Source organism: Cyphellophora europaea (assembly GCF_000365145.1).
Source record: "Cyphellophora europaea CBS 101466 unplaced genomic scaffold supercont1.1, whole genome shotgun sequence".
NCBI classification, from domain to species: Eukaryota; Fungi; Ascomycota; class Eurotiomycetes; order Chaetothyriales; family Cyphellophoraceae; genus Cyphellophora; species Cyphellophora europaea.
The window spans coordinates 2,657,745-2,673,080 of record NW_008481797.1 but is presented as its reverse complement, the minus strand read 5'-3'; the positions used below and the strand labels follow the sequence as shown (position 1 = coordinate 2,673,080).

Sequence of the window (15,336 nt, the reverse complement as noted above, 5' to 3'; positions counted from 1 at the left end):
TGTTCGGCGCCGTCCTTGGTACTCCGTACGCTGCTGCTCATCAGCAAATGCAACCCGCAGTCTTGGGCTGCAGGAGGGCTGAATTAGCGGCAGGCGAAAGCGGAGTGCCAGGCACCAAATGCTTCTAAAATGAGACCATGGGCGCGCCAATTGGAGGCCCGCGGTCATGAACGAGAAGGGTAAGATCTCTTGGTGGCTAAAGAGCCCGGCTTTAGTATGTGCCAGAGCTGATCATGGGCACCGCCCTCCCCTCCTCGTGAGGAGCGCTGACCACATCTCTTTATTCTCCCCCGTTGCACAGATCTGCTTCCGTCGGTCGCTGTCGCAGCAAACACCAAGTATCTGCGACATCAATGCGGCTTTTCAAGTCCAACAACAAGTCGCAGGCTTCGATTGATCGGATAACCAGCTCGCGGTCGTCGAGTCCGGACCTTTCCCACTCGCGAACCTCCTACGCCGCTGGTGGAGCTCACCAGTACGCTGACCGCCCAGGATTTCCGCAGCCGCCCCTACAACCCCTCGACGACCACCACAATCTCCCATACCCTCCAGACCCTCAGGGCCAGCCCCATCCGGCACACATCCTCACCCGCAACTCTGTCGAAGGACCGGGCTATGTTGAAGCGAGCGGTCAACGTCAAAGTGTGCCCATAAACCTCATTCCTCCCACCGCCCCGCAGCCCGTCCACGTGCAAGTCCCTGAATCCCGTGGCCCCGTCCCAGTGCCCGGTCAAACGCAGTTCGGGCAGTCAAAGCAAGTGCATGTGCCCACTGAAGAGAAGCACAAGCGTTCCAAGCGCAGTATCTTCGGCCTTTCGAAAGATAAGGACAAGGACAAGGAGAAAGAGAAAGAGAACTTACACTCCCCAACGGAGAAGAAGAAGGGCGGAATAGGTCGATCGGGGTCACTTCATCTTCTGAGAAAGTCTCACCATCAATCAGGGGAGACCTCTGTACATAGCCCATCTTCGCCTCATTATCGACAGTCGGGCTATTTTGGAGGCTCTAATCAATCGCTTGACAATTCTCCCGAGGACCCCGCCCACTACGAGCAGTACCAACAGCAGCAATACCAGGCGCAGCAGCAGCAACACTACGAATCGCCCTCATCTCAGTACAACCAACGTGCGCCCGAGTACCAGGAACAGGCTCAAGCCGCAGCACAGCAGCAACAGCAACAACAACAACAGCAGCAGCAGCATTACCCGCCGCCCTCGCAAGACCAATACCACGCTTACCAGCAGCCGGGCACAGCAAGTTCTTCTGAGCATTATCTGCCTTATCAACAGCAGCAGGGTAGTGCTCAAGGACGACCCGCCAATATTGCGCTCGTTGATCAGCACCAGAGTCTTCGACCTCCCTCTCAAACCTCACTGGGTCCTCCCTCCCCCATCGGCGGTGCTATTCATCAAGACTCGCGACCCTCTACTTCTCAAACGAGCCGCTACTCAGTCCAGTCGGTTGGCCAGGGCCAGGGACAGCTACAGCCGCAACCTCAGCAGATGGCAAGAGGCGACGTGAACCACGGCAACTTAAGACAACAGGCACCGCAGCGCGATCCTCGCGAGGAGCAGGCTCAGTACCAACAAGATCCCAGAGTCAGGATGTCCCAACATCAGCCCGATCAAGGTCGCAACACCCCACCACCCCAACGCTCCAACCGCGACGACCCTCGAGACACGGACTACGGCCTACTCCTTCAAAAGCACGAAGAGCTACAAGCCAAATACTCGAAAGTTAAGCGCTACTATTTCGAGCGTGAAGCGCAAGTCACGCAGCTCCAAAACACTGTCGCAACACAACGCCTTTCCATGTCCAAAACATCGCTCGATGATGCTCAATATTCCCAGCGCTTCGAGCGTCTTTCCGGCGCCATTAACAACCTCGCGTTCAACATTCGTAAGGACTGGAAGAAAGTGCCCCCCTGGCTGCAGCCCGTTTGCAACGTGGATGCCCACGCTATTGGTACCAAGGAGATGACGGCCGTGGGACGCACTTGCATCACACGTTGGCTCAACGATACTCTGTTCAAGCAGACATTCCACCCAGGGATTCCCATCGAAGTTTCCACATACCTCAAAGCTATCGAGAGCAATCTTCGCAGCCAGGCCTCCAGCGGCTTGATGTTCACCGACGAACAGCGCGATGATCACCTTAACAAGTTGACCTCTTGGCGTCTCACCACTATTGAAGGCCTCGGTCCATACCTCAACAGCAAAGATGCTGCACAATACCAAGAAAGACTTACGGCATCCCTCACCAATGACCTCACTGGATCCCTGCAGGCGAATCTGAAAGAGCCTCCACCACCAGGTCTCCAGGAAGGTGTGGCCACAATCATCTCCCAAGCAGTCAGCCTCGCAGCCAACATCCCTCTCGAGTCGCGCGACATCGTGATCTCTTACTTCATGCCCGGCGAAATGATCAACGAGTCTCTCATGAAGGTCGAAACGGGCATGACGCCGCTCACAAACCCCGGGCAGGAAGTGCGAGGACCGGGTGACGGCGCCGCCGATCCCAATGCAGATGACGAGGAGGGCGTGCGAGGCAACAGCGTGGAGGAGCAGATCCGCGAGGCGGCGGCCAAGGCCACACAGAGCGCGCAGCAGGGCCGAACAGAGAGTGTGGCGAGTCAGGGGAGTGGCTCCACGCTCAAGGGGTTGGACAAGGGAAATGGCAAGGGCCAGAAGGGCAGTGGCTTCCTCGGCGGCTTTGTGAGCAAGAAGCCCACGCCGCAGCAGTCCACGTCCAGCCAGCGCTCAGCCGGCGCGGGCGTGAGCCGGGAGCAGCTGGTGCGAGAGCAGGAGGCGGCGGCGGCGGCGGCGGCTGGTGGTGAACAGAGGGGCGTACAACCTGGTGAGGCAGGCGTGGCACAGTTGCTGAACCCGGATCTGAGGCCGGGAGAGGGCCGGATTCGCTTTGCGGCGTTCTTGGCCGTGGAGGTCAGGGGCAAGATGGGCGAGAGGAAGGAGGGGGGCGCCGCGAGTGCTGGGGCGGGTCAGGCGCCGGGACAGGCTGGGCCCGGTGGTGGGAGTGTGCTGTGCAAGGCGTCAGTGTTTGAGCTCTGATGCATCGAAATTATATCCTGGGACGGGGAGGGGAATGGATAAGGTATACAGGTGAATCAGTGAAAGGGAAAGGGGAGCAGTATTGAATACCCGTACCGACCTACCCCACACATACCACCTGGAAGTGGCATCATGTGCAGATGAAGCTGGCTGGATAGCAACAAGAGAGGATGTCTGCGGCACTCACAGCTGCAGCTGAGCAACATGCCTCTTGCTGCTTTGATATACGAATACTAGTAAAGGCTGAGCGACTGGAGGAGATGATGTATAGACACGATACGGACATGAAATGATACCACGAAAAAACTGATTGGATCTGCTGATGCTGATTTTTTCATGCTTGATGTCTCTCGCTACCTATCCTGCCGTTTGTGATTGGGGTGGTCCTCGAAAGGGGAGGGCTGCCAAAGTAGCTCTTGTGGGAGCACCGAATGGCTGCGAACACTGAGAGGGTCTGCTGCTGTGCTGCACACTCGGATTTTGGGCTTTTGAGCCTAGATGCCGGCGATTGCTGGCCGTCGATCGGTAGGTCAGGAAAACCTCGAGTGTTGAAAGGGATAGTTCTTGAGTATCGCTCTGTGTGTAAGAGGATGTGTCGTGAAAGGCCGATGATGCCTCCCAACCTCGCGACTGAATGTGATTAGAGGCTGTCCCGATCTCTGGTCCTTTCTCACATGCAGCACCGGACCGTTTCACAGTCGAAGACTCTCTAGCGAGCCGGAGGTGCAAGTGTCAGAGAGTTGACAAGCACCAGCTTTGAATGTGGTAGAGCGGATGATGGTGGCCTGGTCAGTCGCAACAATGGTGAGCTCTCATCCCATCTTGAGAAGGTACTCGACTGCAGGAACAACCGGAGGCAGGTGGGCAGGTGGGCAGGTGCAGCGAGGAACTTTGTCAAGTGGGAGCAGCCAAGATCAGTGATACTACTTCTGGAACGAAGTTGGGCTGAGCACGAGTTGGAGGTCTGACCGTGCTCAGCTCGGACCTGCTTCGGCAGCAGCATCGTCTTCGACGAGTTCATCTTCCTCAAAGCTAGGGATCACAACATCCCAGCCTTGATCTTCTGCCATATCCACGTCGACCTCGCCATTCTCATCAACCTTTGCCTCGTCACCATCTCCAGATGACTTGCGGGCGCGGTAGGCGAGCCAACTCCCGTCGACAAGACCTGCTCCGCTGGGCGTGTCGGCATCGGCTGCTTTGCTGCTGGCGGACTTCTTCTTGGCAGAAGACGAAGCCGTTAGGTCTGGTGTCAGCAGAGTCCAGCCTTTTGAATGGTCCTTCTTGTCGGAGAGAACACCAAAGTCGAGGTCGTCCGGTGACGAAGGTAGGGGTGTGGGGTTGGCGGGGTCTGAACTGTTGCGAAGGCTGGCGATGTTACGCGCCTTTAGTGCAGATAGCAACAGAGTCTTGATGCTCTCAAAGGACTGAGACGGCGAGACTGAAAGTAGTGTTGTTGATTTGTGGTGGCGGAGGAGAAGAGTGATGTGAGATGGCTGAGGCAGAGTTGAGACATTGTCGATAGACGGCACACTGGTGGTAGCCATGATGAAACCAAACCACCAGAGGAAGTGCAGACGTGACTGAGGTTGTCTTCAGTGATGTTGATGTTCCTCCTGTGTTGAGACAGCAGTGAAGTGGATTATGCGACTAGACTCTTGCGTGGTACTTTTGCGCGCCAAAAATATTGTGATATTCAAGTCAGGTACAGAGAGCACTGACGTGAACGGGCCTCGGAGATAATCCGCATATCTCCCGTGCGGAGCCAGCTTCACGGCCACAGCTTCACATGCGTACAACTTCGTCTTGTGTCAACTAGCACACAATTGCCAACATAGCTCACATTACTGCATGTGGCCATTTTCGTCGTCTACTCCTCCCGCCGTCGAGGATGGACGGGCGTCAGCGAAGACTAGCTTGCCGCTACTAGCTGACGAGGCAACGTCCTCGACCACAGCCGCGCCCATCGAGTCGCCAGAGTCACTCGCAAAGGGTGATGACTTCCACTTCACCGACCATCCCAATGAGCGTCTCTCGATGCCGCCGATTATCCGATGGCCAGTCATGGCGGCTACAACGGCAGGCTATGGATTCAGCTTAGGATTCTCCCTTGGCCGGCGCAAAGCCGCAGACCGATACCGAGCAATGAATGCGCACCGCGTCCCGTCCACGCAGGCTGGATGGTACCTGTACCATCGCTCTAAAAGCTATCATGCGGCGGTTGGAGGAGTCAAGGAGGGCGTCAAATTTGGTGGCATCGTGTCAATATGGGCTTCAATGTTCATGCTCGCAGAGGAGGGCCTGGACCAGGCTCGGGGCAGGTTGTTTGCCAGAAGAGACGATGAAATTGCGCTTGGGCAGAGAGACGCCCTGGACACGGTGCTGGCTGCCTTGATGACTGCTGGGCTCTATACCCGCTGGCACAGGTTGGACGTCTTTGCGACATCCAAGACTGCGAAAATGGCGTTCAAGTACGGACTGCTTTATGGTCTAGTGCAGGATGCTATTAGCACTGTCCGAGGAGAAAGGCCAGCATATCTTGTGTGGGCCTCCCGCAAGATACGAGGAGCTGCTACCGGCACTTGAGACAACCCTCAGTGCTATGCGAAGCAAAACCACTGGACAGTGATGGCCGCACAAAAGCCCCGACATTCGCTACTGCGACAGCAAAGCAATGCCTTTCCAACATTGAGGTGATCTAGCGGGAGGGAGTGACGCCTTCTAGTGACGGAGTCGCCGGCTCCCGGGTTCTAAGGGCCTTTCCCCAAGTTTCCAGCGTCCGGAGGCTGGCCGCATTGACCTTTTGTCTTGTTGGTGGGAAAAGAGGTCTGGCATGATGGGTGCTTCACGGCTGCGAAATTTGTCTTGCACCGCGATGTAGGCAGCAGCTTTCCTGGATGTCGGATGACCAGACGCGTGAGGAATGAAATGAGATGTACGGAGTCTAACACCCTTAAGAAATCTCGCGTATTAAGCTGCGGATGTAGCTTAAATTAGGTGCGCGGGAACTGCTTCTGGTGGCCTTCTCGAAGCCAATAGCGCCGGCGATCCACTGGGGATGGCGGTCTTAGGCGCCTCCTTCACTGGCTGCAGTCCGTGCTTGATCTTCTGGAGACTCTGACCCCTGTAGCCGCCAATTCGCTTCGCCCAAGGTCTGCCGTCTGGCGCTCAGGGGCACCTTCTATCAGGCTTCCAGAGGCTGCTTGAGGCCTCAAAAGTCAGTGCACCGGTGATTCCACGTGTCCAGCTACAGCTGTCTTCACTCGGTACTCGGTACCTTGCGCTTTACCGGGTTTTGTCCGCGCCAGCTGATTGCCTCTGGTTCTATCTCGCTTCCAGAAGATTGTGGTTTCAGTCTTGCGTTGCCAAATTGTTCCCGCGTCATCGGTGCTCGAGCCCATATGCCCCACTCACTTTTAGGCGGATCTACTCTCCCCGACCACTGCACCTACAGTATTCCGTATACCTGCACATGACTGAGTGATCCATCTATCAATCACTGTCATGTGTGACCAGACCCTCATACAATGCACTATCCCTAGCACTCGTAACATTTCCCCAATAAATTCTATCAGCCTCTAACCCTCTTCCTTCTCCTCCACCGCCACTGCGTTTGTGCGCTGCATGTCAGGTATAGAAGTGCAGTTCAGCCACGACCCCACCTCCCCGTTCCCGCCGACGATGCGGAGCTAAATTGATGAAACTCAGATCCAGGAATATCCATCTCCATCAATCGTCTCGCGTTTCTTCCTCTCTTCGAATCGTGCCCGTGTGCAGCCGCCAGGCCTCCAGATTGTTCCACGACATCTCTGCTCACTTACAGACACACCTTTGCTCACTGAGTCTCGAGCCCCGCAGGCTTCTGCTGTACAACCTACCTACCACCGTCACTGCGCGTCCGTCCCCAAGTTCGCCCTCTGTTTCGCTTCCTTGCCCCCGACCTGCGCCCGAGCGTTGACCTAGTTGGAAGTACGTGGGGAGTCGGTCACGCTATAACAGGTGAAAAGGATCGTCCTGTACACCGGCGTGTCGCCCAAGCTGCATAAAGTGGGAAGAAGCGCATATCCTCACCCCGCCGATGAGAGCAAACATGGCTTGAGCTTTTCCTCCATCGGCTGGACTATCGCTCACTCAGTGCGGCCTGCGCACATCACGGCATGCGACTAACATCAATCATCCATAACTCGCAGAATGAGGCGCCATCATGGCCGGGCGCTGTCGCCCTATGCCGGGCGGGTAGCTACCCCTCCATCCGCCGAGGTCACGCTTGTGCGCCAGTTTGACCTCAATCCTTCCAAACCTGCTCGCCAGTCCCCTCTAGCGACGTCTGGCTTTCAGGGCATGCCGCTTGACCTCTTCGACCGCATTCGCTCGTTTCCCCTCTTTCAGTCAACCCCAGACGGCTTTCTCACTCAGCTGGGACTGGTGTTGAAGCCTCAGATGTATTCACCCAACGCATACATCCTGACCGAGGGCGAAGATGCCAAGTCAATGTACTGGTTGGTCCGAGGCGCCGTGGCGGTTACATCGAGAGATGGCGAGAGCACCTACGCCGAGCTAAAGTCCGGAGCTTTCTTTGGTGAGATTGGTATCCTGCTTGACAGACCTCGCACAGCTACCGTGATAGCTCGCACACGGTGCTTGACTCTGGTTCTCAAGAAAGAAGACCTGCAAAAGATTCTGCCCGATTATCCAGACGTCGAGCGGGCCATACGGGAAGAGGCGCTCGAGCGCCTAGCGCAGACTGAAAAGAAGAAGCGCCAAATGCGCATGGGCAAAGAAGATCTGCCTGTACCCGAGCGGCGAGGATCTAAACGCTCACGAGAGCTAGCAGGTGATGAAATGGACTTGAGTGACAGCGATCACGGTCTCAACGGCGCCAGCAAGAGACGAAAGTCCCCAAGCCCTGGTACGCAGGACATACCAACAGCAAGCGCATTGGGACACGGTCTCGTCAACATTCGTGCAACTCTCAAAGAGCTGCCTCTATTTGCGACCCTGTCGAACGACATGCTACACTTCCTTGGTCTGAATGCTCAACCCCGAGGCTATCCACCCTTTACAGATATTATCAAGCAAGACAGCACTGGTCGCGAGGTTTTCTTCATCGTGCGCGGCGAGGTCGAAGTGTTGGACGAGAGACCGGGGGGCAGTCCCGATGCTCGCCGCCGAAGTGGTGGGAACTCGATGCCGAGGGCGCCGACTGTCAAGGCCAGACTGAGACCCGGACAGTACTTTGGTGAGGTTGTCAGTCTGTCGCTGGCAGACCGAAGGACCGCTACTGTGAGATCGGTGACGCAAGTCGAATGCCTCATGATTTCGGAGAATGTGCTCACCGAATTCTGGCACAAGTGCCCTGCCAGCATCAAGACTTCGGTCGAGAGCACCGCTCGACAGCGCCTCCAATCTGCTTCGGAGAATGACGTCGTCATGAGTGATGTTGACGCCGCTCCAGCAATCGATGAGCTGGAGATTGGTGATCACAAGCGCAAAAAGGTCATACAAGTTGTGCCGCCGCCCGCGCCACGAGTCACCTTCAACGATACAGAGATCAGTGGCCCTCTTCAACCGCTGGGTACAGAAGAACCAGGCGTTTTTGAGCCACATGACCCTGATCCTTTCCGTAGCGAAGGTTTGGACAAGGTCAAGTCAAGATCGCGACGGGGCTCTTTAGCACCACCGTCTCCTGATGAAACGTCAGGCCAACAAAAGCGTCGGCCATCGAGGGTTTCGCCAACAGGCACACAGAGTCCTTCGCCTCGCAGCTCGGCTTCCGCAACACCTTCTCCGATTTCCGAGCATAAAATTCCCGGATTTCCATTTTCTGATCCATTCACACCGCTCAAGCGGCCCCGGCCACGAAACAACCTCACTTTTGGGCTCAACAGGGGCACAATACCGGACGAGATACTACCGCTAGTGTTCCAGCGACTGGAGCTTCACGAGTGTATGCTCCTCCAATCGGTTTCGCAACACTGGCAGAATGTGCTGACCAAGTCGCCTCTTCTCTTTCGGACACTCGATCTGTCGCGATACAACCGTCGTGTGGACGACAATGTACTCGCTCACAAAATATGTCCGTTCGTTGGCGAGAGGCCGCAGACAATCGATATCAGCAATTGCTATCACATCACGGACGAGGGGTTCAATACGCTCGCGAGTGCGTGTGGAGTGAAGGCGACGAGTTGGCGTATGAAGAGCGTGTGGGATGTGACAGCGCCCGCAATATTGGAGATGTCCAACAAAGCTCGAGGCTTGAAGTCGATTGATTTGAGCAACTGTCGTAAGGTGTCGGACACGCTCTTGGCTCGCATCGTGGGCTGGGTGGTACCGCAGCAGAGTCAAGCTCAGATGAACCGGCAGAAGGCCGTCAATGGTGGACGGCCCGGTCTCAACACCAAGGTCAGCTCGAATACAGCAATTCCGGCCCCTGGAACAGTACTGGGATGTCCTGACCTGTCATCGATCTCACTTAGCTACTGCAAGCATGTGACGGACCGCACCATGCACCACATTGCCACGCACGCGGCAAACAGGATCGAGTCGGTGGACTTGACCAGATGTACGACGATTACCGACTCCGGGTTTCAGTACTGGGGCAATGTACGCTTTGAGCGGCTCCGGCGCCTATGCCTTGCTGACTGCACCTACCTGAGTGACCAGAGCATCGTCTGGCTTGTGAATGGTGCAGGAAGCGGGCTGCGGGAGTTGGATCTGGTAAGTCAGGTGTTGTCAGTAGCTTGTACGTGTGCTAACTGTCGTCTAGTCGTTCTGCTGTGCCTTGTCCGATACGGCTACTGAAGTACTCGCCCTGGGGTGTCCCAATCTGACGCACTTGAACCTCTCATTTTGTGGCAGTGCAGTCTCAGACCCGTCACTCCGATCACTAGGACTACATCTGACTGCACTGCAGCAGCTGGCCGTTCGTGGTTGCGTCCGAGTGACTGGTGTTGGCGTCGACAGCGTTCTGGAGGGCTGCCATAAACTACAGGTGTTTGACGTTAGTCAATGCAAGAATCTTCAACCATGGCTCGAGCGAGGTGGAGTGCAGCGTTGGCGGGCGAAGGGGCGCAATGTATACTTTGAGGTTGTGAGCTCGGGCTCGAAGCTTGTGAGATGATGGAGATATGTTACGGAGCGATTTACGACAACGATCATGCAAGCGACATTTGGCCCTCAGACTACTGACTGTGCCGGCGGACACATATATTCGTCTAATCTTGAATACTGGTAGCATACAGCACGAAGATCTACGAAGATGAAGATACCCCCAATGCAAGATCTCTACAGGGTCGCGTGCTCCGGCCACTCCTCTTTAATCGTTCCCGTCTACGTCGCAATTGCTCAGCTGTTGTTGGGTTACGGTCCGCAGATATGGCCAAGCGACTATCTACGCTGGACGCCTGGCAAGACACGGGAGACACGCTCCTTTTGTCGCGTGCACCATGCAAGCTCGGCTCACATGCAGTAGGGCCTCGTAAGCGGCAACGGTCTGCTCTTGTCATTGGCGCGTTTGAGCTCTCGGCGGCCGCTATGGGCAGGTTGAAGACGTTCACGCTCCGTATTGCGAGTCGCCCCGTATGTACGGAGTATATCTGTGGTGGTACAGACGGTTGGGGCTGTCTCTGTGCGTCATCCACTCACCGACCGGCTCCTGGCACTCCTCATATTCAAGTCCTCGTCCTTCAGCTGTATGAGCCACAGGTGAGCCTCAAACTGTTGCCGCTAGTGAACGAAACTCGACTACTCGGAGACTGCTCCTGACCGTCTTCAAGTGTAAGAAGTGTAAGAGGGTGAAGCCGATCCGGGTGTCTAGTCGCCAACCTCTCGCGCGCTCTCCAGGGCGACCATGTTCGCAGCCATTCCCTTCTCAATACCACTGCTACTTACTTTGAGCTTGACAGTCATTGCGTATCTGGCTCTCAGACTCTTCAGGCATATTCGCTACAACATCTGGGTCCGCACTAATCCCGAGTTCGCCAAAATCCCACACCTCCCCCAGCACTGGCTACTTGGTAACCTCATCAATGTTGGGAAACACCTCGATCCGAGCTTGCCGCGCCATCCAGACTATGGATTCGAGGAGATATGGAACAAGCTGGACCGTCCACCATGCTTCTGGTTCGACATGGCACTCGTCGGCATCATTGTCCTGGTCGTGGTGGACCCTGCCCTCGCTGAAGCAGTCACCGAGCCACGACCGGGCCTGAAATACTCGACCCTCAAGTCGGATACGCTACAGAGTTTCTCTCGTCTCCTTGGGTGGGAGTCCTTGGTTCTGGTCCATGGCGAAGAATGGCGTTCTCTCCGCCGACGCTTCAACAAGGGTTTCGCGCCCACCCATCTCCACAGCCTTGCTCCTCTGATCCTCGACCGAACGCAGATCTTCATCTCTCGCCTCAAAGCTTTCGCCCAGTCCGGCGAGGACTTCCTCATGCGCGACCTAGCCCAGGACCTCACCACCGACATCATCACCATGGTCTCCCTCGAGCGCGACTTTGGCGCGCAGACCAGCGGCAAAGACATGGGCGAGAACGCCTGGCCGTTTGGAATCTTCTACTTGACCAAATGCCTTGCCGAGCAAGCATTCAAAGTCGGCCAGGGTTTCAACCTTCTGCAATCCATCGACCCTGTCCGACCTTTCATGGCCTGGCTCAACGAGCGCATTCTCAATTGGCGACTCTATCACATTGTGTCCGAGAAGCTCAACGAGACACGCCATCCTCCCTCCCACAGCACCGACAGCAAACCCAGCACAAGACCCTCCCGCTCCATCGTCCAGCTCGCCACCGCCGACCTTCCCCCGAACCGCGCCCTAATCAACAACACCGTCTCGCAAATCAAATCCTTCCTCTTCGCCGGCCAAGACACCACGGCCACCCTAATCCAATGGCTCACCTTCGAGCTCAGCAAATGCACCTCGATGCCGCCCATCGACCCGCAATACGCCCACTGCCGCGCCATCTACCAGGCGCTGGTCGACGAACACGACGCCGTCTTCGGCGCCCACGACCCCTTCTCCGCCCTGGCCGCCCTCGCCGACCCCACCTCCAGCGAAGCCACCATCAACACCCGCCTCCCCGTCACCAACGCCTGGGTCAAAGAAGCGCTGCGCCTGCACCCGCCCGCCGCCACCGCGCGCTACGTGCCCCTCGAATCCGCCAACATGCCGCCCTTTGAGATCCCCATCCCAAATGCAAACCCAAACTCCTCCTCCTCCTCCTCCTCCTCCTCCACAGCCCGCATCAACGGCCTCCGCATCTACAACTGCCAGTACCTCCTCCACCGCGACCCCTCCATCTGGGGCCACGACACCGCCGCGCTCTTCAACCCGTCCCGCTGGCTCGACGAGGACTACGTGCGCGCCCTGCCGACGGGGGCGTGGCGGCCCTTTGAGCGCGGGCCCCGGAACTGTATCGGCCAGACGTTGGCCGTGTTGGAAGGGGTCGTCGTCTTGTGTTGCGTCGCCCGGGGGTTTGCGTTTGAGAAGAGGGGCGGGGGAAAGGGGTGGGGGGGTGAGGAGGAGGTGCGGACCACGCTGCGCGTCACGGCTGTGGTGGGTGATGGGATGCGCATGGGGGTCAAGCTGGGGGTTTGAGGTTGAAGTTGAGGTTGAGGGCAAAGACGACTGGGTGGGAAGGGGGTGGGGGGCGTAGATGAGATGGTGTTGTTGAGTTCACTTGGACGTGAAGTGGTTGTATTTACGTTAAGGCGAAAAAGTCCAAGAGGCTCTTCGAGATATAGTAGCTCGAAAATGGAAACAATGGGTCGCGCTGAGTCAACGAGACCCTGCCACACCAGAAAAAGCGTATGTTGAGCAGAAGCGTGTGAGCTATCCGGGAGTGTAATGTGTACAAACAGCCCAGTAGCATTCACGACTGCCATGGACTTGACCTACCCCGAGATCCCGAGACCCATGGATCCGCTACCTTGAAGTATGCACTCAGGCAGGCTACCCTTGTTGCCGTCTACGTTACCTTCGAGCCGTGGGTCATGACACCGGAAATTCAACCACAACCATAGCAGAGCATCCTCAACTCAACGACCTGTGTGTCGTCGCGCCCGTAAGCTGCACCCGTGTGATCCATTTTATCAAGGCCGTAAATGCGTAAAACGTGTTTTGCCGTAATCTGCCGTTAGTCCTTTCCATCGCCATGACCGTATCCAGTTGGCCCAGAATCCAGATTCTCTGTGCCTCGATTGTCCTCAGCTATGAATAAACGCCGCCAGCTTAACCCATTTCCCAGTTTTTGAGCACTTCCCGCCTCTTGTGTCCCGTAGGCCAGCCGAAATCATCTTCCAAGCTATCCAGCACCTTCAATAACACGTTAAGCTCTTCTCTGTTCCTGAAATTCGCCGTCGTGTTGTAGATGGCCACAAATGCCAACTCCTTGGCGAACACGCTGGTCGATGTATTGATGGCCATTCCACATATTTTCGTGACAGACTCTCGTACATCATTATCCATCTTGTTACGGGGACGGCCTAATTTTGGACGTGACGGATCATAGACAGCTAGCAATATTCGCGAGAGTTCGATGTATTGACTGCCAAGGACATTTACTTCATCCATGAACCAACATTGTGGCAGAACGAAGGCTGTCTGTCCACTGGCACGTCGAGCTTCGGAGCCGTTGTGAAGCTCCAGAGGGTTGTGGTAGGGAGCGAAAGTGTATGGTTTGTTCTTTTCCCACCTGATCTCATAGTCTTTGAGAGCGTTGTACCGCTCATGGCCCAGATGTTGCTCGCTTCCAAGGCAGAAACGTAGCACATTGGCAAGGTGGCGAAGGTGATGATCGGTCCAGATGAAATCTTCGTCTTCTGGCTCAGGAAACGCGTCTAGAGCGGTCCAAGTCTTGGGTAGGTAGAGCTCATGGACCGTCTGAGTGAGAAATGCCGCATATACCTCTTGTCGAAGCGCAACACGGTAGCAAGCGTGCTCGAAGGATTTGAGCTGCTTATATGCCTGATCTTGTAGCTGCCTCTCGTGTAGCGTATATGGTTGCTGGGGGCCCGGAGGTGATCGGATTGGCGGCAGCGTGTGTCGGTGGGAGGAAGGGGTATAAGAGGGCGTCTCTGGAACCTCCTCAGCCTCAGCTCGAGCTCGCATAAATTGATCAAATGTGGGCGTAAAGGCCATGTTCCTTTCGCCTGTGATGGATTGCTGAAATTCTTCGGCGAATCGTAATATAACGGCCGCGGCAAGGAAATCGTCATCTCGCACGCTCTGCGGATCTGTCGCCTTTTGCAGGTAAGCTATTACGGCCTGGAAATACCTCCAAGGTGTCTCCTCTGTCAATCTGGGCAACGAGACGCCTTTGTACCTGACGCTACCATCCGATGCTCTGTGTTGCTTGGATGCCACAAGGTGGATCGCCGCCGCGGTGAATATTGCATTCAACAAAGGAGGGTGGTAGCAGGCATTTCTGGGTACGACGGTGGTGAATCTCTTATTGGGGTCCCCAGCATCGAACTAATGACGGTTAGTACCTTGATGGCAGGCAGGATAGGCAGTTGGAGAGCGAACGAAAACATAATGATGGTGTCGAGCCGCTCATCGCGTATTGGGTTTGTGACTTCAGACGTACCCAAGGTCCCAGCTCCTCGATGAAGTAGCGCATCAACGAGGTACACTGATTAGTAGTCCACTCGTTCGGCCACCTGAAATGGAGTCTCCATTCTGCTGGGCTAAGAAAGTGGTCTGTGGGGATGGCGGCGGCATTGTCGTCTTCAAGCCGCCGCATCTCCGCTTGAACTACCTGGCCAATTTTCTGCATCTCTTCACCATTGTGACCGCCGCTTCGATAAGCCTTCATGGGTTTGTACCAGACAAAGGTATTTCGCATGTCTTGTGGCTCACTCGATACTGTCGAGTGGTGCCAAGATGGATGCACCTGGGAAGGGCGAGGAAGTGCATCCTCTGGCAGAGATCGCTTCAGTGGGGATAGTGGCGTGCGTAAGTCGGCTGGTCCTGGAGGCGATAGGGTTGCGCGGTCCGATACAGAACGCACCCGGTCCAAGGACGGGTTGGTCTCGACAGGTGTGACAGCAGACGAAGTACGAAGTGTCGAGCTTGACGAGGTCCTGTTCAAGTCGCTGCCATTCTGACTTGGGGCGTGTATGGCAGGGGTTTTCTCGGTGTTTCCATTGTCCTCTGGGCTGTCCTGGTGTTCGAGAGCATATTGATGCTCCAGCTCGGGTCCTGCATCCACGAATTGGAGCTTGGCTGCACCGTACTTTGGTCAATATGTAGGTAGATGAGAAGCAC

General features: G+C 56.1%; 6 protein-coding genes across 6 annotated transcripts; 4 read left to right on the top strand and 2 right to left on the bottom strand.

The window, feature by feature from the left end:
- Window positions 1–353: 353 nt before the first annotated feature.
- On the top strand, window positions 354–3,068 carry HMPREF1541_01013 (uncharacterized protein; the record flags this gene model as incomplete). The annotated part of the gene is made up of 1 exon (XM_008713314.1): window positions 354–3,068. The coding sequence occupies one exon, from the start codon at window positions 354–356 to the stop codon at window positions 3,066–3,068; it is 2,715 nt and encodes a 904-aa protein (XP_008711536.1).
- Window positions 3,069–4,042: 974 nt separating this feature from the next.
- HMPREF1541_01012 (uncharacterized protein) lies at window positions 4,043–4,615 on the bottom strand (the record flags this gene model as incomplete). The annotated part of the gene is made up of 1 exon (XM_008713313.1): window positions 4,043–4,615. One exon carries the CDS (start codon window positions 4,613–4,615, stop codon window positions 4,043–4,045), a length of 573 nt encoding a protein of 190 aa, XP_008711535.1.
- Window positions 4,616–4,919: 304 nt separating this feature from the next.
- HMPREF1541_01011 (uncharacterized protein) lies at window positions 4,920–5,654 on the top strand (the record flags this gene model as incomplete). The annotated part of the gene is made up of 1 exon (XM_008713312.1): window positions 4,920–5,654. One exon carries the CDS (start codon window positions 4,920–4,922, stop codon window positions 5,652–5,654), a length of 735 nt encoding a protein of 244 aa, XP_008711534.1.
- Window positions 5,655–7,259: 1,605 nt separating this feature from the next.
- On the top strand, window positions 7,260–10,188 carry HMPREF1541_01010 (uncharacterized protein; the record flags this gene model as incomplete). The annotated part of the gene is made up of 2 exons (XM_008713311.1): window positions 7,260–9,785; window positions 9,835–10,188. 2 exons carry the CDS (start codon window positions 7,260–7,262, stop codon window positions 10,186–10,188), a joined length of 2,880 nt encoding a protein of 959 aa, XP_008711533.1.
- Window positions 10,189–10,917: 729 nt separating this feature from the next.
- HMPREF1541_01009 (uncharacterized protein) lies at window positions 10,918–12,666 on the top strand (the record flags this gene model as incomplete). Its single annotated transcript, XM_008713310.1, has 1 exon — window positions 10,918–12,666. The coding sequence occupies one exon, from the start codon at window positions 10,918–10,920 to the stop codon at window positions 12,664–12,666; it is 1,749 nt and encodes a 582-aa protein (XP_008711532.1).
- Window positions 12,667–13,299: 633 nt separating this feature from the next.
- Window positions 13,300–14,914, bottom strand: HMPREF1541_01008 (uncharacterized protein; the record flags this gene model as incomplete). Its single annotated transcript, XM_008713309.1, has 2 exons — window positions 13,300–14,541; window positions 14,657–14,914. The coding sequence occupies 2 exons, from the start codon at window positions 14,912–14,914 to the stop codon at window positions 13,300–13,302; spliced, it is 1,500 nt and encodes a 499-aa protein (XP_008711531.1).
- Window positions 14,915–15,336: the final 422 nt, after the last annotated feature.